Source organism: Fusarium verticillioides, chromosome 3, assembly GCF_000149555.1.
Source record: "Fusarium verticillioides 7600 chromosome 3, whole genome shotgun sequence".
Taxonomy (NCBI): Eukaryota; Fungi; Ascomycota; class Sordariomycetes; order Hypocreales; family Nectriaceae; genus Fusarium; species Fusarium verticillioides.
The window spans coordinates 3,217,537-3,241,303 of record NC_031677.1 but is presented as its reverse complement, the minus strand read 5'-3'; the positions used below and the strand labels follow the sequence as shown (position 1 = coordinate 3,241,303).

General features: G+C 49.7%; 6 protein-coding genes across 11 annotated transcripts; 3 read left to right on the top strand and 3 right to left on the bottom strand.

Moving 5' to 3' along the window:
• Positions 1-161: 161 nt before the first annotated feature.
• FVEG_05318 (hypothetical protein) lies at positions 162-5,826 on the top strand. Its single transcript, XM_018893492.1, has 3 exons — positions 162-618; positions 672-4,812; positions 4,860-5,826. The coding sequence occupies exons 1-3, from the start codon at positions 242-244 to the stop codon at positions 5,763-5,765; spliced, it is 5,424 nt and encodes a 1,807-aa protein (XP_018750346.1). The 5' UTR covers positions 162-241; the 3' UTR covers positions 5,766-5,826.
• A 615-nt stretch (positions 5,827-6,441) lies between these two features.
• FVEG_05317 (NADH dehydrogenase) lies at positions 6,442-8,618 on the top strand. 2 transcript variants are annotated; one of them, XM_018893491.1, is made up of 2 exons: positions 6,442-6,886; positions 7,015-8,618. In XM_018893491.1, the coding sequence occupies exons 1-2, from the start codon at positions 6,784-6,786 to the stop codon at positions 8,367-8,369; spliced, it is 1,458 nt and encodes a 485-aa protein (XP_018750345.1). In that variant the 5' UTR covers positions 6,442-6,783; the 3' UTR covers positions 8,370-8,618. The 2 variants fall into 2 exon arrangements, with proteins under 2 accessions (XP_018750345.1, XP_018750344.1); XM_018893490.1 differs by lacking the exon at positions 6,442-6,886 and having other exon boundaries at positions 6,891-8,606.
• A 95-nt stretch (positions 8,619-8,713) lies between these two features.
• FVEG_05316 (hypothetical protein) lies at positions 8,714-10,814 on the top strand. Of its 2 annotated transcripts, none has more exons than XM_018893488.1 (6): positions 8,714-8,855; positions 8,912-9,239; positions 9,307-9,442; positions 9,500-9,818; positions 9,876-10,087; positions 10,137-10,814. In XM_018893488.1, the coding sequence occupies exons 2-6, from the start codon at positions 8,954-8,956 to the stop codon at positions 10,708-10,710; spliced, it is 1,527 nt and encodes a 508-aa protein (XP_018750342.1). In that variant the 5' UTR covers positions 8,714-8,855; positions 8,912-8,953; the 3' UTR covers positions 10,711-10,814. The 2 variants fall into 2 exon arrangements, with proteins under 2 accessions (XP_018750342.1, XP_018750343.1); XM_018893489.1 differs by having other exon boundaries at positions 8,750-8,844; positions 10,137-10,804.
• On the bottom strand, positions 10,737-13,226 carry FVEG_05315 (hypothetical protein). Its single transcript, XM_018893487.1, has 5 exons — positions 12,892-13,226; positions 12,145-12,741; positions 11,925-12,092; positions 11,601-11,878; positions 10,737-11,545 (listed from the first exon to the last, which is right to left on the bottom strand). The coding sequence occupies exons 1-5, from the start codon at positions 13,002-13,004 to the stop codon at positions 10,899-10,901; spliced, it is 1,803 nt and encodes a 600-aa protein (XP_018750341.1). The 5' UTR covers positions 13,005-13,226; the 3' UTR covers positions 10,737-10,898.
• A 114-nt stretch (positions 13,227-13,340) lies between these two features.
• On the bottom strand, positions 13,341-15,861 carry FVEG_05314 (5-aminolevulinate synthase, mitochondrial). The gene is made up of 2 exons (XM_018893486.1): positions 15,201-15,861; positions 13,341-15,130 (listed from the first exon to the last, which is right to left on the bottom strand). Exons 1-2 carry the CDS (start codon positions 15,526-15,528, stop codon positions 13,599-13,601), a joined length of 1,860 nt encoding a protein of 619 aa, XP_018750340.1. The 5' UTR covers positions 15,529-15,861; the 3' UTR covers positions 13,341-13,598.
• A 1,174-nt stretch (positions 15,862-17,035) lies between these two features.
• On the bottom strand, positions 17,036-23,701 carry FVEG_05313 (hypothetical protein). Of its 4 annotated transcripts, XM_018893483.1 has the most exons (5): positions 23,306-23,701; positions 18,355-23,244; positions 17,732-18,295; positions 17,579-17,615; positions 17,069-17,527 (listed from the first exon to the last, which is right to left on the bottom strand). In XM_018893483.1, the coding sequence occupies exons 2-5, from the start codon at positions 23,203-23,205 to the stop codon at positions 17,388-17,390; spliced, it is 5,592 nt and encodes a 1,863-aa protein (XP_018750337.1). In that variant the 5' UTR covers positions 23,206-23,244; positions 23,306-23,701; the 3' UTR covers positions 17,069-17,387. The 4 variants fall into 4 exon arrangements, with proteins under 4 accessions (XP_018750336.1, XP_018750338.1, XP_018750339.1 ...); XM_018893482.1 differs by having other exon boundaries at positions 17,036-17,615; XM_018893485.1 differs by having other exon boundaries at positions 17,039-17,615; positions 18,016-18,295.
• Positions 23,702-23,767: the final 66 nt, after the last annotated feature.

Below are 23,767 nucleotides of genomic sequence, written 5' to 3'. Positions count from 1 at the left end.
ATGTACCTTGCGCAGCGAAGGTCCAGATAGGAATATTCCTCTATTGTCTTCACGTCCCGATAAGGTAAGGTGCATATGTGGGGTGCCTGTGGAACCCATACGTTTCTTATCGATAACAAAGTTCTTTTTGTAGTCGCCAAAATATTTTCAAACCTGCTGCACTCTAATGCTGCCAGTGACCATTTCATCGACATCCTTACGCCATCTACCGCCCAGAGCCTGAGTCGCAGCCTTTTCAATCATGGCGACTGCTCTCGCTGCTCAATTGGCGCAGGTGGCTGCCAATTCGAAGTCCACTCTCAACGTTAAGGCGCAAAAGGCTGCACATTCCAAGTCGTTGATATGGGAACCTCGAGTCGCTGCTACTCAGAGCTACCAAACTCTTTATACAACATGCTTCCAGGGCTTTGAGGAGCTCTGCCAACTCGATGCTCGATTCGCGCCCTTCCAGTCTACCATCTTCAGCGAAGAGAGTCAGAACCAAGATCGTACCCAGCTCACAGCTTCTGAGAATGAAGAACTGGACCGCCGGGTTGAAGCCTTCCTGCGCCTGGCGGGCAGTCGACTTAGGCTGATGCCTGCGATCAAGTCTATCGAGTGGCTCATTCGAAGATTCAGGTAAGGCTATGTATTTTGCGATTGGTGCGGGAAAGCAAACTAACACTGCGAAGAATTCATGAGGAAAACACACAAGCACTGTTACTCACTTTCCTGCCTTACCATTCTATACCAGCCTTCGCTACCCTCCTTTCGATTCTTCCGAGCAAGATCCCCCACAACTTCCGCTTCCTCGACCCTTACATTCGCTCCGTCACATCGCCTCCCCGACATGTCTTGGTTCGTGAGGCAATTCAGCACCCTTCATTTTTGACTCTCATATCCGAGTACACCCTCGAATCATGTCGGATACAGTACAACTATCCTGCCTTGGTCTCATTCTGGGCCGGAATCATGACAGAGGCCGTCAGTGGTATCCTAGACAAGACGAGATCAGGCCGAGCTGCAGTTCAGAGCGAGAATGACCAGGCTTTGCTTCATCGACTGGGACCTGTCTTTGCTGAGTCCTTGGTCATGAAGAAAGTCCCTAGTATTCAGATTGCTTCATACATGGCGATCGCAGTGTTTGTCGCCAAGGGCAACCTTGAGGATAACGCTGTCACTGCATTCATGGACCAGACGGTTTATGGCTGGACTAACGACACGGTGCGGCCTGCTCTTGTTTGTCTGGCTATCTTGGCGCAATACCGTTCTGCGAAGCAAATGAGCAGCAAGACTACAAAGGCGCTTATGAAAGTCACAGATATTGGAAAGTTACTTGTAGAGATCGGCCAAGAGCGGCGGGTGGACAAATTAGCAAATGGTCTCTGTCTCGCATTGATAGAGAGACTTACCAAGAAGGGCGACGCTCGAGGTTTGGCGACTATTATCACTATTCTCAGCAGCTCGGTCCTCAAGGACAAACAAATCGCTGTCATCTTCAAGTCTCTTATTTTGACCGCGCACCGACTTAGCGATGATAATGATGAGGATGGCGCACTTCGACGGGAACTCGGTTCAGCACTGATTGCTCTGTCTCAGAGCGCCGGTAAATCTGGCGCCACTATCCAGTCCGTTATCGAAGAAGTCAAGTTCGATATTGAGGAGCTTGAGATGAAGCTCGACCTTTCATTCCGCTCTCGACGACTCCCCGACTCGACCAAAGACGATACAGAGATGAGTAATGGCAATAATGAAAAGAATGTACCCCAGGATCTGAGTTCGTTACTCGAGGAACTTTCCAGCCGGTCCGAAACGCTCTCTCCTTGTCTCGTGCCTCAACCCGGCGAGATCTTTGACGAATTCAGTCATATTTTCTTTTCTGTTGTTTCTAATAGCTCGCAAAATGAGGGCCTGCTTTCCGAATTCGATCTCAACCCCAAGCTTCACCGACAGACCGCTTTCAAGGACTGCACGTACTTCAGTTTCTTCATTCGTATCTGGAGCGGTCCCTATCCAGCCCTCGCTCGTGTCGCAGCTCTGGACATGACTAAGAAAAGGTTAAAAGTTGGTGATGCCGGAAAAGCCGATCTCCAGGCTCTTCTTCCCTACTGTATCTCAGCGCTCAGCGATCCTTCGAAGCGCGTCCGACAAGCCGCGGCCGATCTAATCACTGTCCTCACTGGTCTATACACTCCTCCAGTTCCTTCTACGGGACTCGACCTCTGGGGTCAACAGAGCCTTTATGGAAAGTCCAAAGAAATAATGTCACTACCATCTGATGTTGTCGCCAAAGTCCTACATCTTCAGATTCTTCCTACCGTTGAGGAGTGTGTTATGGACCCTGAACATATCACTGCCGTCCTTCGTACCGCAATTGAGCAAGGCAAATACCAGTCCAAGCCGAGCCCTGCATTAGATAAAAAGGACCACTTGTCTCAGCCTGGAAGACTATCTTTCCTTCAGTTTCTGGCCTCACACATCGTCAACACACCATTGATTCTGGTAAAGAGTAGGTTGCTGAAGACCGTCAACGAAGTCCGAGGCGTCAGCACCACGACAAGAACGCAACTTCTACTCCCTGTTTTGCAATGGTGGGCAAATATAAGCGAGGATGAGGCAGCTAAGCTCTGCAGCGCAGAACGTCTAGAAAAGTCAGATATGGACAACTGTTTTGTTGATGTTGTGGTGCCAAACGACGTCGCGGGCTTAGAGTTTTTCCTGGAGTTTCTCAGAGATCCAAACCAAAGAGAAAAGGCTGATCTTATTCGTGCAACTTTCACTCGCATGAAGAAGATGTGGTCTTCCATGAAGCCTAATGTCAAGTCAACGGCTGCCGATCAGTTGCTGGAAATCTCCCAGGAATCGGCAGTCTCAACTGACAGCAAATCAGTTGTTTCTGCAGAGGCGGCTGACTTTTTGAGGAACGTGCGACTCACCACCGATATCCTTCATGACTTCCTTCAGTCGATACAGACTGGAACGAAGATGGTCACTGAGCCTCCACCCAACAAGCGCCGCCGAACTAGCTCATCTGGAGCTGACCGTGGTCTCATCACTCAGGTTACTCCCGAACTCAGCCAGTCGCTGCGAAAGATCACATTCGTTCTGCAGCTGGTCGAGAACTCGGACCCCGTTGAGCATCCCGAGCTCCTGGATGGCCTGTTTACTGCCCTATCTGAGCTCCAGCACTTTAGAACAGTGGTCGGATCTGAGCTGGGCTATCTACAGAACCTCATTCTCCGAAGCCTCTTGGCCATGATGCCAGCTTACAAGGCGAATAAGAAACTCATTATTGACAGCTCTGGTGGGTACGGAGATTTGCTTGTGAATTGCATCCAAAGATCTTCGAGCCCCGTTGTTCAGAATGCTGCCCTTCTCCTGATTGCCAGTCTGGCCACGACCGCGCCGAACTTGGTCCTGCATAGTGTCATGCCCATCTTCACCTTCATGGGTACTTCGGTACTTCGCCAAAGCGACGACTACTCTGCCCATGTTGTGTCTCAGACTATCAAGGAAGTTATACCTCCACTGATCGACTCTTTGCGTCAAGGGCAGAAGAGCCCCATCGCTGGTGCTTCTGATATTCTTGTCAGCTTCACAACGGCATACGAGCACATCCCCGCTCATCGACGACAGGGGCTATTTGTGGCCCTCGTCGAGACTCTTGGCCCACAAGACTTCCTCCACGCTCTTATCAGTATGTTGGTTGATCGGTACGGTGCTAGTGACGCTCTGCTGCAATTTATTATCGAGTTATTGAATCACTTCAGCATCCCAACACAGCTCGAATCGCTCGTCAAGCAGCTCGATCTTATTGCTGACCTGTTCAAGGCAAAGCCTGGCATCTCTCTCGTCCTCCTTGGTGTCACTGACGAGACTGAAGACAAAAATAAAGATGTCGAAGCCATTGCCTTCCGACAACTATCGGCCTTCCCTAGCTTCTTAGCTAATAAGAAACTCAGAGCGCAGATCGGAGGCTTGATGGAGAAGGATGATATGGAAGCATCGAGATTGAGGGAGCTCTATGCCACACTTCTTGAAAACATCCTTGTTCTGGCTGATACGGTCAAGGCGAATAAAACTCTCCATGGCCGCTGCGGACAGGCTCTCTCCAATCATCTCAACTTATTGTCCATTGGAGAGTTTATCAAGGCTGTTGAGAACCTGCTCGATAGACCTGACATGGGACTGCGCCAAAAGGTCCTACGAGCTCTTGAGGTTCGGGTGGAACAGGAGAGCAATACCGACCCAGCATCAAGAACCGTCTTGCTTGCTTTCCTTCCGCAGCTCACAGCCGGTATCAGAGAGTCGACCGATATGCGCTACAAGCACACCGCTGTCACATGCGTTGACAAGATTGCCGAAAAGTATGGAAAGAAGGATATCGAGGCTGTTGTGGGAGCAGCTACAACAATTGCTGGCCAGCACTGCTTGGGGCAGTCCGAGGAGCGGCTCCGAGTTATGGCTCTCTTGTGCCTTACCTCGCTCGTAGATGTACTGCAAGACGCCATCGTACCCGTTCTGCCGAGGGCAATCCCGCAGGCTGTCGAGTACCTGGCCGAAAGCTTGAGGGATGATGCTCGCGATGAGGAACTTCATGTTGCTTGTTACGGATTCATCAGCGCTCTGGCTCAGCACCTTCCCTACATGCTTTCAACATATGTTGATCGCATTCTGGAAATCTCCAACCGATCGGCCGAGATCGAATTGGATGATGATACGAAGGAAAGCCGTGTTGATTGTCTTCACTTCCTGGCTAAGCAACTTGAGGCGAAAGAGATCTTCTCGGCTCTGGACCGAAACTGGAATAGTGCCAGAAGTGCCGGCTTCTCTGTAAGTTTGATGATCACAGTGTGTACGAGAGTTGCTGACTTTTACAGGCTGTTGCTGAATATCTTGATGTTCTCGGCTTGGCCATTGATAAGCACTCTAAGTCTGGCATTTCCAAGAATGCCTCGCTGCTATCGAGCATTCTCACAAATGTCTTTGATCTGCGACGACAGGAGCGCGCTAAGGGTGAGATTGCTGAGCAAGACCTCTTGAGGCTCAGTGCTCTTGACGCCAGCACCAACGACAAAGCGTTGAAGATGATCTACAAGCTCAACGATGCGGCATTCCGGCCTGTCTTTGTTCAGCTCATGGAGTGGTCAAGCTCCGGGTTGTCGAAAAGCGACCGAGTGGGACGCTCGCTACGTCAATACAGTGTCTATGGATTCCTTGAGGCATTCTTTGGCACTCTTAAATCGATCGTTACCAACTACGCTACATACATTGTCGAGGATGCAGTTAGGATCTTGAAGTCGGTGGATCTTAAGAGCCCAGAGGAGAGACAACTCTGGTCAAGGGTACTACGGACCCTGGCCAACTGCTTCGAGCACGACCAGGATGACTTCTGGCAGGCTCCGGCCCACTTTAGCGCCGTTGGACCGGTCCTGATGGAGCAGTTCTCACATGCTGGTACGGTGGAAGTGACGGAAGAGCTCATTCCAACAACTGTGGAGCTGGCCTCGGCGGCAGATTCACAGGCTCACCAGAAGGAGCTCAACTCCGCCCTCCTGAAGCACCTGCGATCCGAGTCTGCGGCAGTGAGACTTGCCGCGGTCAAGTGTGAGCAGGCACTGACAGATCGTCTTGGCGAAGAGTGGCTGTCTATGCTGCATGAGATGCTTCCTCGCATTAGCGAGTTGCAAGAGGACGATGACGAGGTAGTTGAACGGGAGACACACCGATGGATACTCAAGATTGAGGGAGTGTTAGGAGAGAGTTTGGATGCCATGTTACAATAAGATAAAAGGAGAGAGATGATTAACAGCAGCATGAGGCGGGGGGGGGGGGGGGGGGGCTGGGAATAAGCATGCCACGACGTAGAAAGTTTACACTAGCATGAGCTATTAGAAGTTTACTATGTATGTAAAATGGAGAAGCTTGATTTGTTAGCCTTAAGTTACCATGAGGCTGAAATGCTATGTGCGACATGTGATGGTATCTACAACCCAACTCGTTTAGGGGTATATTCGGAGCGTGCTGTGTAGCAAGGGCATGTGAGTCAGCTGGTATATTCGGAGCAGTAGAAATTTCTATAGTATCGGACAGCCGGGTCTTGGGTATCACAGATTCCGGAGACACGGATCAGTCCGTGACCGTGAGCCCAAGCTCGTGAGCGGAAAACTTTCAAGGTGAGCAAGAAGTTGTAAGGGTCGGCTCCGGTGAATTATCGTTGGCGGAGTGCTCACCGGGAGGACCGGGGGGGTCCCAGGCGCAAGTACCGGCTACAGGGAACTCCCCCCCAGTGGTAGATCGCCCGGAAGGGGTATCAGGTACCTACAAACCAGGCTTAGTACCTAAGGTTAGTAGCTATGACATCGAGTAAAACACTAGGTACGTACGTAGCTGAAGATAGTGACGATGGATTGATATAGATACCTTAGGTAAGGTAGGTAGGTAGGTAGGTAGGTAGGTAGTCTAGAAGTAGCTACTTAAATAGCACCAACTCCCGCTTAGTTACGGCTTTTATAACACATTCAGTAAATCCCAGACAACGTCTGTTGACTACATACTCACTCACTCACTCATCATCACTCTATCTCGGTTCTTTTTATCCTAGTGTAGGCAGCTAGAGAAACGACCCTGCCAAAACACCCACTTACACGGCGAGACTTGCGGCACCGCATACCCACGGTCTAATAAGTTAGATATTCTGTTCTTATACTGTTTACAAATCTGCATCATCAAGGACCCATTGCCTAGCGTTTCCGTGGTACTGTACGACGGGTTTTCTAGTCACGTGAAATTACGAGATACGCCATGATCGGACTTGGTCTGGGGCGTAGGGGGGCGGAACAGCGTTTGTTGGTGAAGTTGGGACGAGTCACTTGCAAGAGACTGGCCAGTACAGTGACTCAAGAAGGTGAGTGCGGTAGCTTGTTATGGGGGTCAATTGGCGTGTGCTTTTGCCTCTGCGCCTTAAGAGACCTGAATGGCCTCGGAGCATCTCATCTCCTGTCACCACCCTAACTAACATGAGTTTTCTCTCAGGACCGAAGGAGCGCATCGTCGTTCTAGGCTCGGGCTGGGCTGGATACGCTCTGGCAAAAACAATATCTCCCTCTCAAGCCTCTCGGATTCTCATCTCACCTCGCTCTCACTTCGTCTTCACTCCCCTTATCGCCTCAACCGCTGTTGGTACTCTCGAGTTCCGTGCTGCTGTTGAACCCTGTCGTAAACTCGGTCTTACAGAGTTCCACCAGGCTTGGGCTTCTGATATTGACTTTGTCAACAAGAACATTACCGTTGAAGCTAACCAGCGTGATGGAGTCACAGCCCGCTCGGGCAAGGATCTGTTGAAGGGCCTCGAATTCCAGGTCCCGTATGATAAGCTTGTAGTGGCTGTCGGGTGCTACAGTCAGACTTTTGGTGTTGTGGGTGTCAAGGAGCATGCATGTTTTCTGAGAGATGCCACAGATGCTCGAACAGTGCGTCTAAAAGTGCTGCAGAAGTTCGAGCAGGCTTCTCTGCCTAGTACGAGCGCGGCTCAGAGGAAGCGACTACTTCATTTTGCTGTTGTAGGTGGCGGCCCTACAGGTATCGAATACGCGGCTGAGCTTCACGATCTTATACACGAAGACTTATCCAAGCTGTATCCCGAACTGATGCCTCACGTTGCCATCACCATCTACGACATTGCACCAAAGGTTCTCCCTATGTTTGATCGCAATCTGGCCGCATACGCCACAAACATCTTCAGCCGTGCAGGCATTAAAGTCAAGACCGAGCATCACCTTGAGGGCATTCGACGAGACGACGATGTTCTCCTGATGCGTATCAAGGAGGAACCTCAAGAAGTCGCAGCAGGCGTTGTCGTCTGGAGCACGGGTCTCATGCAGAACCCTCTGGTAGGCAACTTAGTTGGGCGAGAGGTGGAGGGAATGGGAAAGATCGCAAAGAACTGCAAAACAGGCGGCTTCGCTGTTGATTCTCACCTTCGTGTCCAGGTCGAAGCCCAAGACTCCAACGGCAAACAAATCACAAAGACACTCCCGGACGTCTACGCAATTGGTGACTGCGCCAATATCCAAGGCGAATCACTTCCTGCCACTGCACAAGTTGCAAGTCAACAGGCTACATATCTCGGCAAGAGATTCAACGCTGGGACGTCCTCTCAGGGGCCTCCAACTGCTCCCTTTCACTTCCGCAACTGGGGTACAATGGCGTACCTTGGGGGTTGGAGGGCCATTCATCAGAAGGGTACTGATGAGCTCAAAGGTCGAGCCGCGTGGATTCTGTGGCGGACGGCGTATTTGACCAAGAGTATGAGTCTAAAGAATAAGCTCATGATTCCGTTCTACTGGTTGGTTACATGGATTTTTGGTCGAGATATCTCGAGGTTCTAGGGTGGTAGGTCGATCATTGGAAGAATCCATTGGTTGGATAGGTAGTTGAGATAATTCCCTTCCCAACAATAAAAGTAAAGGCTTCAGGTTGCTCTGCTCAACATCCCAAGCAGATGCATTGTTTTCACTAGTCAATTGTTGGAAAACCTTGGAGCCATAGGAGTAATTCGAGAAAATACCAATTCTAGTAACCTTATTACCTTATCAATAACTTATATGAGTTAGTAGGTACGCAGGTTAGTACGAAGCATAACCGAAGTGAGGTACTGCCCAGTCTTGAGCTTAGGTACAGTTGTGCAACTCCTTGTCCTACCTACCCTATGTCATTCTAACTCATCAATCTCCTCATCACTTGCAATATCGCTCACTCCACCCTTGCCCTCCCAAATATCTTTCCTTTTTGCAAAAAATCAAGAGAAAAAAACACAACTCTGATTGGAAAATAGCAACAGAGGCACAACATAAGCCAAAAAGAGTTAGTTATATGCAAGTTTCCACTCCCAACTATGTCATCAATTGCCAGGCACTAACCCCGCCAAAAGCCGTCCACCTGATTCATCACCATCAGCCATCAACCTTCAACCATGGCCAAGCCCGCAGTCAACTACGGCCTATACCTGGTCACAGACTCAACACCAGAGATTCTTGGTGATCGCAGCCTAGAACAAGTAGTTGAGGCTTCTTTGCGAGGCGGTGTCACCCTCCTTCAATATCGAGACAAGCACAGTGAGCGCCCAGTCGCTGTAGACACAGCCAGGAAGCTACACGCCATTGCCCGTCGTTACAATGTCCCCCTCCTCATCAATGATCGTGTGGACATTGCCGCTGAGATAGACTGCGAGGGTGTTCATATTGGACAGGATGATATGGGTATGTTATGTTGATATCTCTCACTGCCTGGGTACCCATCAAGATGTGATCTGATCATTCGGTACAGCATACGAAGAAGCAAGAAATCTTCTTGGTCCCAACAAAATCATTGGCGTGACCGCAAGTTCAAAAGAAGAAGCTCTCAAGGCTTGCGAAGCCGGTGCTGACTACCTTGGTATCGGAACAGTCTACTCAACTCAGACGTGAGTGATATCCAAGCATCATGTGTGATTCACATCAGCCCCTGACCATGCCCTCAGGAAAAAGGACACAAAATCTATCATCGGTCCCTCGGGAGTCCGGGATATTCTCTCAGCCTTATATCATGCTGGCTATGATTCCGTCCCTACTGTTTGTATAGGCGGTATCAACGCCAGCAACACTGCCCCTGTTCTCGCTGCAGCCGGGTCCCCTTCCAAGTCTCTCGATGGAGTTGCTGTGGTGAGCGCCCTCATCGCCGCTCCCGAGCCAGCTACCGTTGCCCGTGATCTCCTCGGTAAAGTCATCGTCGCCAAAATCCCCGAAGTTATCAGAGCCGTAGCCGACAAGACGCCCCTTTCTCATAACATGACCAACTTGGTGAGTACAGCTCGGTTCATGTGATGATCGTGTTAAATTCTCATGCTAGAAATCCAGGTCGTTCAAAACTTTGCCGCCAATGTGGCTCTCTGTGTTGGGGCAAGCCCCATCATGGCCAACTATGCGGAAGAAGCTGCTGATCTCGCCAAACTTGGTGGTGCTCTTGTGGTCAACATGGGCACCGTCACTCCTGATGGACTTAAGAACTATATCCAAGCCATCAAGGCCTACAATGAAGCTGACAGACCCATAATCCTTGATCCTGTCGGGTAAGCCTCCAAAATCCCATCAATTAATCAGCTTTGCTCATGTTTTCAGCGCTGGTGCTACCACCGTTCGTCGCAATGCTGTCAAGACTCTTCTCGATGCTGGGCATTTTACCGTCATCAAGGGCAATGAGGGCGAGATTCAGACTGTAGCGGGCGCCACAATTACGCAACGGGGCGTCGACTCAACCTCTTCCCTCACTTTTCCCCAAAAGGCGTCCCTTGTACGCTCCATCGCCTTGCACCGGCACACCGTCGTCATACTCACGGGCGCCACCGACCTCGTAAGTGACGGAACTCGTACTATAGCCATCAGCAATGGACATCCCTATCTTGGCGAAGTCACAGGCACTGGGTGTACTCTTGGCACAACAGTCAGCGCCATGGTTGCTGCGTACGACACTGACCCTCTTCTCGCTGCTGTCGCCGCAACTGTCATGTTTGGACTCGCTGCTGAGCTCGCCGCTGAGAGGAACGAAGTCCGTGGACCAGGCTCATTTGTGCCGACATTCCTTGATGAGCTGTACAATATCCGAAAGTCAACTGCCAAGGGCGACCTGCGGTGGCTGAATATGGCCAAGGTCAAGGCAGTTGAAGTGGATATCAATGCCATCCCTGGTGAATAAAGCTCGCCAGACAGGAAACGAAAACTGCTGAATAGATAAAAAAATAAAAAATAAATAAAAAATAAATAAACTCCATATCTTGGACAAGCTTGCTTTACATCACGTAAAAGAGAAAGAGCACTGCTGAGTGACACAACGACCTAATGCTAAGATGTTGATCCAACCTTCTTCACCGACTTCGTAAGGCGTCAAGTCGACTCATTCAGGACACCAGGGTCACCAATAATGTTCCATACATTATAGCCTCTCGTAGCCGCCGCTTGCCAAAAGTCCGTTCCTGAATCATCCATCAAGAAGTCTTGACTGAAGTCTACGAGATCAGCGTTACCAGATCCCGTAAGTAGACGCTGTCTCTCAGCCTTGACCAAATCTCTCACTGACTTCAGCTGCTTCACAAGTCTCTCGAAAGGATCTGGCGGAGGCGCGGGTGTAGCTGCTGTCGTTCCCCCGGGGGTCGGTGTACCTAGCATGTTGCCGTGTTTGCGGCGCCCCACGATGATGTCCAGATCCTGGGCTTGCTGGCTCATCACCTCTACCATGTCAAGCTCTGCGTGTATCTGGGCAAGGTTCCACCCGGGCAATTGAAGTGTTACGACCTTTATACCAACAATGATAGTGTACACAAGTTCAGACGCACTCATACACAGGAAACGTGGGCGTTCCATTTCTCGATGATCGAACCGGATGTCGAAAAATGTCTTTAAAGATCGGACACAAGCCCATAGAAGTTGGAGTCGGTCAGTTAGAGGAAGATAGGATGTTGCAGAGTGTTGGTCCGAGACAGCGATCTCATAGAGGAGCACCTCGGCTACGTTGACATGTGTCTTGAGATTATCTAAACCATGGTGAGCGCTAGACGATCGGAATGGGGTGAAACAAATTGTACTTACCGTTATCAGCGAACCGTGGGCCAAGGTTATCTTTGTACAGCTGTAACTGCTCCTCAAACGATTGCACTACCATTGTCAATGGTAGTTTGCTGGCGGTCTGACTTAGGTTCTCCGCGGACATTGTGACAGATATGGATTGTGCCAGCTGCTGAATGCGCACCAGCTTTATCAAGTACTCATCAGAGGGGTGCTGCATAGTTCTTTCCAGAACTCTGCAGCACATTTCAAGATGGCTGGTATTCATAAGTACATCAGGCCGCTTGTTCGCTGTGAACACTCTAATCCATGTCAGAAAACCTCAGACTGAAGGCAGGTAGTTCTTACAAAGTGTTAAGGTAATAAGTGCCAGCATAAACTCTCATATGATCAAGATTGCGATCAGATTCTTCTCCTTGAAGGCTCGTATCTTCCGTGAACCTCAAATTTACGCATATAGCTCTAGCAAGGAACAGCAGATTTGTCACTTGAGAGCCCTTCAACGCATAGTGAAACCTGCGGAAAGTCAGGGGCATGCTAACAAAACGGTTGCCACATCAGTACATACCATGCCACCAGCATTTGCAAGCTCTGGAGTAGATCCAGACTGTTCAGGCCATCTACGACAGCTGCTCGCCCAATCTCAGCTAGTAACTCTTGGCCAAGCTTAACCTGCCTAGCTCCATCAAGAAACAGCCCTACCATCATGACAGCCTTCCACAGGAATGGCCGATGCTCACGTAGCTCCAGGGCTGTCATGTGCCCAGGAACACATACAAACGGAAATAGACATGAGTGGATTGTCCTATAGCTGTTGAGAAGTAGCTCCGCTTCACGGGGCGTGGGCCACCAGGAGTCCCATGGCCGTGTCTTGTCCGGAGCTGATGGTGGAGGATGTTGACCGGGGGTACTTTCAATCCCCGGCTTTAAGGGAAACAAGTGATTGAAACCCCAGGCGTCAGATTTGGACAACAGCTCTGAGCGTTTCTCAATCGTCGAAGGTGGAGGCGAAGAGTGCTCCTCTTCTGAAGACTCACGCCTCACGTGCGAGGACAGCTCTTCAAGACGTTTCTCCAAAGCAGCTATCTTAGATAGCTTTGGGCTTCTACGGGGCCGGGCCGGAGCCGGAGTTTGGTTAACACATGGCTTGTCTAGTCGATGGCACCTTGAAAGTTGAGACTCTGATGTCAGCAGCTGTACCTAACCACAAACTTACATGTGTGTATGCACGCAAGCAGACGGGGTTGGGGACAAAAGCACCCAACACAAGCCATGAACAACACCATCCTCAAAAGAACCAATTATTGTAACTTACCTGTCGCATTTGAGGCTCCCTAGAGGCCCAGGGACGCACCTTGCCTTAGCTTTAGCACATGTTGTACAGGCCTTGGGTCCCTTGTTCTTAGCCTGAGTAGAGTTGGGGCTCATGTTGTCATTACTGAGTTATCTGATTGTTGTTAGCCTCACAGAAGCAGAAAATGCGGTTTGCAAAAGGAGACGGAGTTGAAAACGGCGTCGATATCCCAGACACTGAACGATATCATCTGGACCCCTGTCATTTGGGTTGTCGTTTGACTGGTCTAAGGCTGGCGGGAAGCAGGGATCTTGTCACCAAGACGGAGACGGACCACGAAATCTCACCGGGTCTCCGCCTTGTGGACAAGGCATCGCCATTCAGCTCCGCCAACCTATTATTCAGAAACTTCGGTACAACATTGTTCCGAAATTGCCAGCATATCATGACCTGATTTACGTAGCATAAATTATCCGTCATAACTGTGTGGTCATGATAATCACAATTCGTAAAAACAAGTCTACAAATGTTTGCGAAACAATGGTATGTGTTTACTCCATTTCACAAGATGTGGTAATGGGGAATAAATCAATTTGCATGTCCAGAGGGCAGCATAAATGGTAAAAGATATCTCAAAACGAGTGTTGCATCTTGCATAGAAGTGAATTTGAATACTGCCCATCATCCATCCATTGACAATGCCAGTGCGCTTAGGTTCCTCCCGTCGCTTAAGCAGCAGTAGCGGCCTGAGAGGTCTGCTTGATCTCAAGCTCAAGAAGAGCTTCGGTAACGCTGTTGACAGCTTGACCGGTAGCTTTAATATCCTTGGTAGCCTGCTCGATGTTGAGCTGCTTATCAGTCCACAGAGGCTCCTGTACATTGCCCTGCTCGCCAACACCAATGAAGCCACCCTCAGCAGCCCAATCAGAGGTTCGCTTGATATCGAGACGAGTCCAGATCTCATCGATAGCCTCAACAAGCTGGTCACGGTACTCCTTGATGTGTCCGGGAGTTGGGGTTACGCGGAGCCGCTCCTGGCCAACAGGGACCGTCGGGTAATTGATAGCCTGGACGTAGATTCCGTAGTCATTGAGGAGCATGTCGGAGGCCTCCTTTGCGGTCTCGGCGTTGCCAACAAGGATAGGTACAATGTGAGAAGGATTGGGGATGACGGGAATGTCTCGAGCATTCATAGCTTCCTTGACAGCGCGAGTGTGTAGCTGCTGGAGTCGTCGATCACCATCATAGTCCATCTGGTACTCGATGGAAGCCTGAGCACCGGCCATTGTGGCAGGGGGGAGAGAAGTAGTGAAAATGAAGCCAGGGGCCAATGACCGGATCATATCAATGAATTTGGCGCTGCCTGCGATGTAGCCACCGACGCAACCATAAGCTTTGCCCAGAGTGCCAGTAATAATGTCAATTCGGTCCATGATGGTCCCGCGAGGGGCGCCATTGGCGTGTGCCTCCCAGTCAAGGTGCTCAGCGACACCAGCACCGTGAGGTCCGTACATACCGACGGCATGTACCTCATCGAGAAAAGTAATGGCACCGTACTTTTCGGCGAGATCACAGATCTCCTCGATAGGACCAATAGAGCCGCACATACTATAGACTGACTCGAAGGCGATGATCTTGGGCACATGCAGAGGAAGGGATGCCAGCTTAGCCTCGAGATCTTGCACATCGTTATGCTTGAAAACAATCTTCTTGGTGCCGGAATGGCGAATACCCTGAATCATGGATGCGTGATTCAGGCTGTCGGAGAGAATGACACAATCGGGCATCTTGCTGCCGAGCGTGGCGAGAGTCGCATCATTGGCGACATAGCAGGAACTGAAGACAAGAGCACCCTCCTTAGCGTGCAGCTTTGCCAAGGTACTCTCGAGCTCAACGGCGTGCCTGTTATGGCCAGAGATGTTTCGAGTTCCACCAGCGCCAGCGCCATACTCCTCCAATGTTTCATGCATCTTTCGGAGGACATGAGGGTTGCGGCCCATTCCTAGATAATCGTTGGCGCACCATACAGTTACTCGATCCTCCTTGTCAGACATATGCGCACGGGGAAACTCTTTGGCCAAACGGTTGATGTTGTTGAAATAGCGGTATGATTTGTCCTTGTGCTTCTTCTCGAGCTCGGCATTGTAGAAGCCTTCGTAATCGAATTTACCAGGAGAGTGGAAGCCGGCGGCAGCGGCAGCAGCGGTCGGAGAAGTAGAAGTAGGCTTTCGGGTTGCGTGAACACTAGGAGGCGCGGGAGCTGAGGGGTAAGAATTAGAATAAGAATAGACGGCATTACCCAGAACACTTCTAGCTGAAAGAAAACTTACCATTGTCACGGCCATCAAAGAGCGGGCGGTCGACAGCGCGAGCCTCTTTATTGCGGGTAGTGTGAATCTTGGCCTTACCAGTCTTAGAGTGGCCAGAGAAAGCACGAACAGAACCAGAAGCGCGACTCTTGGCGGTCTGAACGGCCATGGCCTTTCCCATGACAGGGCATCGCTGGCCAAGCAGCTGAAGCTTTGACATGGTGCCGCCGCATGGAGAGGCGGGAGCCGGAAGGGCACGAGTCGAGGTGGACAGGGCACGCAGAGTGGCAGGCGTGGCCGTCTTCATAAAAGGGCACATGGCCTTGGACTGACGAAGGACGGCATCCATTGTTGCGTGTATTCGACAATATTCGTAGAATTGGGAGGACAATGCCTTCGTCGAGTAAATCGGAGGGGCAAAACGTGGTGTTTTTGGACTTGGAGGGGCAAAGATGCGAGACGTGCGAAAAAAGCGAACAAGGGCTTACAGTCAGCCGCAAGAAGCGAGGCAATCCACAGCAATTGAGCCTTTAGCAGCTAACTGGGGAAAAGCGAGGTCGGCGGTGTCGAAATGTGAGGAGAGAGAAACGGAAGGAGACAGTGGAAAATATAGCGGCTATGTACTAAGTGAGTGTGACTGAGGTAGGATTGGAATCAATAATAAGTCGGCGGTGGTTCGGCAAGAACGGTCGGTCATTGACCCACTGAATGCTTCCGTTTCGGTTCCGTCCTTTTTCTTCGTTCTCTCCACCTCTGACAAGCGCTCCACGAGTTCAACTCCGCACAAATTTCCCTATTCGGGCAAGTGAGCTGTGCATTCTTCTACCGATGCATGGCATTTCCTGCAGACTTACCTTAGTAGTCTAGGTGTATGTATACTCGTACAGGTTGCCTTAGTTTGACACGTGAATTGTTTGAGCCACTCTAGGCAGTCAGCTTGGCAATATGAATGAGGTACCGAGATGAGAGGTACTTTATTACCTGTATCAACGTCCCTACAACAGATACTCACCGAAAGTACTTACCTACCAGGTGTTCTTCACCAGTTGTGAAGAATATGAACAGCGGCCTACAGCGGCCCGCAGCCTCAAAAGGCGAAACCCGCACATGCCGGTATTGGTACGTGCAGGGGAGACAGCGCCCGAGTCAAACTCAGGGACAGCCGTAACGAAATACCTCGTTCGTGATTGGCTGGTTCTTTTTGCACTCTAGATCCCAGCAAGGGCTAGATCTGTCCATCGCTGAAGTGTCATTGAAAGGCGGACACGACGAGGTTCATCAACTGAAAGACTTTCATCATTCCGAAGAAAGAAAATTAGTAACCAACGTAATAAGGGTTCCGAATGCCCTAACTTGTTATTAGTTCGGCATGCAGCAACTTTGTCAGACATGATAATGATACTACGTACTAAAGAATTGCATGTCAGGCCAGATCCCCGATTCTGAAATTAACCACCCTCGGCCTCGTACTAAATGTCTCGTACGATGCATACCCACTGCTCAACCATTGAGTTGTCCCGTCTTCTTCCTCCCAAGTATGGATGGCTATGGATGTAGGTAGAGTGGTGAAAAGCTACCTACGCTAAGGCATTTTCGCCCATCCCCGAAACCGGTGGTTTTGCACGTACTCATTAAACGCACTAGTTATAAGGCAAGATTTTCCTTGTTGAACAAATTGAGGCATAATTGCCGAAGTCTATCGTCTATAGTTTGTTGTAACTTCAACAAGAGAGAATCCTTTCTTATGGCTGAAGATATCCTGGGAACATAATTACTGCTTCACCGAACTGTCCAGATGTTGATCATGTCGGTCGGAACTCTTGAAGCAACAGAAAACATGGAATGCGTCCCAACATGGCAGAGGAAAGAAATGCTTGCAGAATACATCTCTCGACCTACAATGCAAATCATCTAGCTAGTTTCCAACTCTCAGACCACGGATTACTTGCTGCGTGAAGTTTATTATCGATAGATTCCTGCCGGGGGACTAAATATGGGCTTGACAATTGAACCCACTTGCCGCTCTAAACAGATCTGCATATTCATGCGTCCTCAAAAAGGGTATCATCTGGCTCAATGCTATGCCATGCCGTAAACGCCATCGAAACCTATCTTCCCGTAGACACCATACTATCACCATTCCCATCTGCATAATCCCGTGAACTCCAATCCTCAATCGAAACGAACGATATTATAAGATCTCTCAAGTTAGAGACCAGGCGTAACATCCCTGAAGCCGAACTGTCCTTCTCGAGTGCCCATTGCAGGTGATGTTCGGGTTTTCTCTTCAAAAAGGGCCTCATTTGCCCATGGTGGTAGACGGAATGCTCGGTTTCTCCTATTGTCCGCTGCTTCCCGCATTACTTTCATATCATCTGTAGCCCGGGATCGCTTCTCACCCTGGTGTGAGCTTCGACGCCTGATGTTCTGCAAATTCTTTGAAATAACAAATTAGTGAAGGTGCGCAAAAAGGGAAAGATGAGGAGAAAAAGGAGGTTGGAGAGTGGCAGAAAAGAGGGCTGTCCAGAGCTGGGGTTTGATGAGCATCATACATTTGGGTCGGGAGAACTGGTCTTTTCAAGTGCCCGAGTAGCGATCTCCGTTTCGGTGAGTGCATTGATGGCTTCGAGTCGCTTTTCGAGATCTTTCTCTTCCGCTTGAGCCAAGTATTCTGGCGCTATAAGGCCTGTGGCAATTGCAATCACCCATTTTTCGTGCGACAGAAGCTGAATGAGTACCCTCCAATGCTTTGTGTCTGGGAGCAACCCATACTGGCCCTTCCTACGGACCTCGTTCACACGTATGGTTGTGGACTTGGCTATCTCACCAGGTTTACCTTTTTTTTGTAGCACATTGCGTTGCTGCATTTTTTCAAGGCTTTCACGCAGACAGCCCTCGAACTCGACCATAGCAGGGTTCTCGGTTACGTTGAAGACTCCACCTTGCTTAAAGATGGGACTCGCGCGCGACTGTGCAGGAATGGCCGGGGTCGATTGCGGCTCAATCAATGGCACAGAATGATTAATTTCTCCGAAAAAGGTGTTCGCACCAGCCATTGGCATTGGTGCTGGGCCATGGCTAGAAGCTGCAGGTTGCTGGGCCATAGGCTGGTTTGTCTTATTGTATGTGTAAGCAGGGAACCCAAAAGCATGCCAAGAGGGGGAGGGGGACTTACAGGTGAGCTCGTTTCGTGAGATATTTTCTCGGTGCCTGAGACATCCTGTTCAAGAGACGGAGCGGTTGCTGGAGGCGAAAATCGTACCTGGTGAAGCATACCCGAAGTATCACCAGTTGATCGAGAGGCAAGCTGTTGAGGTACCGAACTCGCACGAAGAAGTTCAGCTTGTTCTCCATACAACCTAGCCTGCTCCTTCAAATCCACTCGGTCTTTCGCCCTCAAATACTCCTCTGGGTTGGTTTCTCGAAGACGATTCAGCTCGATCATTTGAGCTACTTGCTTCTTCTCATCTTCAGTAAGCGCAGCGCCAAGATCTTCCTCTTCGAAAGTGTCCGTTGTCACAATGGATCGGATGCTCTCGCCGTTCTGGCGATGATTTATCAGTTTGTCCAGAATTCTGTCTTTGCCCAGATAAGGGGTGAGATCGCTTGGCGGACAATCTCTGATCACCGACACTACGTCGCCTTTGCGCTTTGACCAGCTGATGGGATTCTTGTTGTCAACAACTCGCGATGCCAGCTGCATCTTGAAAACTTGTCTGTTGTGAAGATTATCTTCGAAAGTCCCTGCGACCATGAAACGGTAAACGAATACAGGTTTTTGCTGACCGATACGATAAGCTCGGCCCACCGCTTGTTGCTCATCCGATGGGTTATATCTGACATCAAAAATGACAACTCTGTTAGCTCCCTGAATGTTGAGTCCTACACCACCAGCAGTTGTAGATATCAGAAACACCTCTTTGCTACCCTCATTGAAGTCTTTTGTCTGCCGCTGTCGACTCGGAACTGGTGTGCTGCCATCTAGGCGAGAAACTGTCCTTCTCTGCATTCTGCACATGTTTTCGATATAATTCAATGTTTGCAAGGACTGACTGAAAATGAGCACCTTGTCTTTGACTTGACGCGCCTCGTCGAGTATGATTGTCAGTAGTTCTGTCTTTAATGAAAGCGTTGGCGTGTCTAAGTCCCTAAAAGAATGCAACGTTTTCAAGAACTCTGGAATCATAGACTTGGGGAAGGACTTGTCTTCATTGTCATTGTTCGAGCGGATGCCCTTTTGAATTGCTTTCACCTTTGCTTCAAAGCATCGTGGGTGGCTGCAAATCAATCCAAGATGGTTGATGGCAGCAAAAGTCTCAGCTTGCGAGTCCGTGCCTTCTCTTCCTACACCCCTGATGTACAATTGGTACAACTGCTTCTGAGGTATCGTCGGAGGCACGAATATGATGAACTCCTGCTTTGGTGGTAAGTCGTTTTTTAGGGCGGCGATCGTGTGGCGATTGATCTTCGGTGCCACAAGTTGCTCAAGCGCCTTCAGCCTCATTTGTGCCCTCCTTTTTTCAGCTGGTGTGCTGTCGTTATAGAGGCCTCGCTCGACTGGGGTGGCATATATGTGGCTAAACTCGGAGAACGGGCCAAGGAAGTTGGGGGCAACCCAGTCTATCATGGCAAAATACTCCAGTACACTGTTGGACAGTGGTGACCCTGTAAGTGCAATGCGACTTTTTGTCCTGAAGCGCGAGCAAGCCAGGTTAGTTTGCGACTCCCGATTCTTCATCTTATGCGCCTCGTCGGCAATGACCACGTCCGGACGATTTGTCAGAAGATCGGCTAGCTCATCTGACATGTTCATGATTATCTTGAACATTTCGTAGCCAAGTGTAAGGACGCCTCTGCCGGAAGCCCACGACGACACCACCGCAGCCCTTTCCTCGACCGGTGTATTAGATGAGACCTTGCGTAGCTCACCCAGTAGATCCGCTGGTGCCCATTTGAGAAGCTCATCCATCCAGTTGTCCACCAAGGCAGCTGGACAAAGAACCAGAATCCGCGGTTCCCTCAGATCTGCGGGTATTTGAGCCACTACAGATGGATCTTTGGACTGTGCGGCCTCTGCCAAAGCCACGAGGACAGTGATGACTTGCATCGTTTTGCCGAGTCCCATTGTGTGGGCTAGCAAACAACCTTGTCGAACACTGGGGTCTCGCACAATCTGGTTCCAAATGAAACGGACGCCGTCGATCTGGTGATCCTTGATGCGACGACCAATATCCTCGTGGATGTAGATAAGACCTTGGTCTTCTTCTTTGCTTTCGTTTATGATGAGGCGAGTCCCATCCCGTGACACTGAGCCATCCAGAGCGAGGGTCTCCCTCAATTTCTTTCTGCGAGCCTCTTGTTCCCTAAGCCTTTGATTCTCGCGTTCTCGAAGATCCACGGCTGCTTTATCACGGATGATTTCTTTTTCTTTTGGTCTTCGACGCCCCGCACGCCCTTCCTCGAACACATTGTCAAGGTCATCCATCTCATCCTGTTCCTCTGGGAAAAGGTCATCGAGAATATCCATGTCTTGTCTATAGATTTGACTATCCTGAGGGAAGTGAGGCTTAAGAGCCGCTATGAACAGACAGAGAGGTTCGAAGAATTTGACTCGTGCCTGGTTCAATGTTTTCCTCAACTTTCCCATTTTATAGGAAAGCATTTGTTCTTCTGTTGTGTGTTGACAAACGAAGAAGCAGCGACAAAGACGTACAACGTCAAAAAGAACCACCTTTACGTTGTCCTGTGGTAGCTGTTCGGGATCTTCAAGGGGTTCAAATAAATATGGCTGGATATGCCCCCCCCATACATTATTGGGGTGATCTGATAATATCAGATCTACTGCTGACTTCCGCCGGGCATGTTCCATGTGCCACATCTCACCGATCAACAATCGCCAGCGATCGTTGCGCTTGACGTAATTTTTAAGCGGTTGAGATGCAAGCTTCTGAAGATCGCCAAAACTCTCAATGGGTGGGAGCTGAAAGTCGCCAACTGGACGTGGAGAACGTCGCTTTTCTGGGCTGGTCTCTTGCCTTTGGTTTTCGTCGGGAACCTTTTTAGAGACATGGTTAATGGGAGCCTGGCAATCGACAACATCGGGTTCAAGTGGGTTGTTTTGGACGTTAGCAAAGTCGCCCTTTGCCAAGCTCTCTCCATTGGTGATGGTTGCATCAGAAGGGCCTGCATCGAGAGTTTCTTTTACAAAAACATTCTTTCCGAGAGGGATGGCGTTTCCTCGATCTCCATTCAAGGGACTATTCGCTTGCTTGGCAGGACTAGTCAAATCGATGGGATTAGTCATGTCATAACCCAAGCCTTGGGGTTCATCTATGTCATCCTGAGTTAAATCCATGAAGTCAGTTTCCAAGTCTTCCCATTCCTGCTTCATATGGAGAGGCGTTGAATCCCGATCAGTCGTCAACCCATTTTCAATTGCAGCCACGTGGTTGTCAGGAACGACGAAATCTTCCTCTTCGGAGCTAGTCAGAATCTCGTCTTCCATAAGGGCCAGAGTGTCCAGCTGCCGCGCGGTGCGTGGTTTCGGACGAGCCACTGTTTGTGGTTTTGGGGGTGGCCTTGACGATTCAAGCAACTTAATCAACCACTCCTGATACTTCTTGTCTTCCAAACTTTGCTCAAGGCTCTTGGCTGCATCTCGGTAATGTGCCTCGGAGGCTGAGTCAATCTTCTGGATTTCTAGACAGAGTTTCTGGAGTCGTTCGAAAAGATGCTTAGCCATTTTGTAAGCATTCTGAATTTGTACGCCCTTAATGCCAAGGCGGCGAGATTTCTGCCATAGATTATAAGCTTTCCGTTCATACTTTGGGAGCTTCTTCTCAGTCCAGTTTTCCTCAATAGCTGTTATGGCCTCGTTCAATATCTCTGCGATTCGCTCAGCTGTGACAAAAGGATAAGGTTGGGTATTGTTGTCAAGAGCATCAAGTCTCTCGTTCTCGGCCTCTTCTTCCTTTATCTCCCTCAAGGTCTCAGCGTCCAGTTCTTTGTCAAGGTCGGTGAGTTCGAGGATCTCGTCAGACTCGTTGGAAAGATGACTTGGCGACCTAGAGGAATGGATAGGTATGCGATAGCGGCCTGTGAGAAGCCGCTTGAGCATGTTGTTTGCCGCGAGTCTTCTTCCAGGTGGGATTGCATTGATGCTGAATGAAGTAAAGGAATCGTCGCTCTCATTGAGGAGAGAACTCAACATGCCATTTGGGGTCAGCATATCCTCTCTTGAAATCTTGCCCTTGCCTAGGTAGGCATACGAGGGTGCATTATCCCACGGAAAGTCTGCAGAGTCATCGTCAGCAAACTCCACCCCAGCCTTAGTGATCGCATAGTCTAGCACATCAGCTTCCGTAGGAAGGAAAGCGGGATCAGCGTTCCTTGGTATGTCTGTCAACAGCATGGGCGCCACCCGCCTGCGTTTACTAGACCTCTCATGAAACTCGGGAAGTTGGTCTGGAGGCTCATGAATGGGCGGCTGGCGAGAATGCGTCGAGAGTTGAAGCTGGCCATTTGCTTCGTGTGTGTGCGTGTGGTTTTGATTATCTGACTCCTCCTGCAATGGGTCCCCTGCAGCATGAGGAATCGTTCCATTTGTGTCAGAAACGGAAACGGGCGTCTCCTTTTCTTTACAATGATCACGGTTCAGAAGATTCAAGGATTGCTGCTGTTCCGTGGCATGTGTTGAAGTTTCGGTTTCCTCGCCAGGGAATCCAGATTGTTTTCGCCTGAAGTCGGCTTGCCATTCCCAATACCCTTTGCTTTTAGAACGGAGAGTAACGATAGCTTCTGCGAGGGCAGCTTTGTGGCGGGCGATCCTAATGCCGAGACAGTCCATCAACTCTTGACGCGAACACACATGTTCAAAGGTCAATAGAGTCTTGCCATCAAACTCCTCCTCCTGGATACGTGTGGCAAGGAATGCAGGATCTCGACTCCATGGAACCCCAGGAGCGCAGAGTCGATTAACAACCACGTCGATATCCCAGGAATAGGGATCATCCACAATCTCATCCATTTGGCGACACACGTGCTGAGAAGCGCACAGATAATTCTTCTATCGAACTTGTTAGTAAACATCAATTAAGAGAATTAATTATGAAGGGGAAGATACATACGTGAAAAGCCTTATTATACTTCAAAGCATGCGCTTTTGTGACAGGCCTGCTGAGTAAAGGCCCAGCGACTAGAATATGTGTGGGAGGAAATGTGCATAGCCGCCGCCACTTGGCCGTGTTTGACAAGGACCACTCAAGGCTGAATCCCCGTTGGGTTATGGCGCTAAATAAGATCCCAAATGCTCAAAAAAGATGAAGACTTGGGTATCAAAGGCTTGGAAGGAAAGTATGAGGTGAAGTGATAGTGCAAGCAGAGCGCAAGAGAGGTGAAACCGTGCGAAGGGGAAAAGAAAATCTCCAGACTGGCTTCTCTATGAGTTCTATGAGATCATTAGAGTGAAGCAAAATAGAAGAAAAAAAAAGCAATCGAGTTTCGCAGAAATTATAGGTGCAAAGTTGAGCGATGTTGGAGAGAGTGCCTTCTTTTCCATTCAGAGCGAGCGCGTTTGATGCACAGTAGCC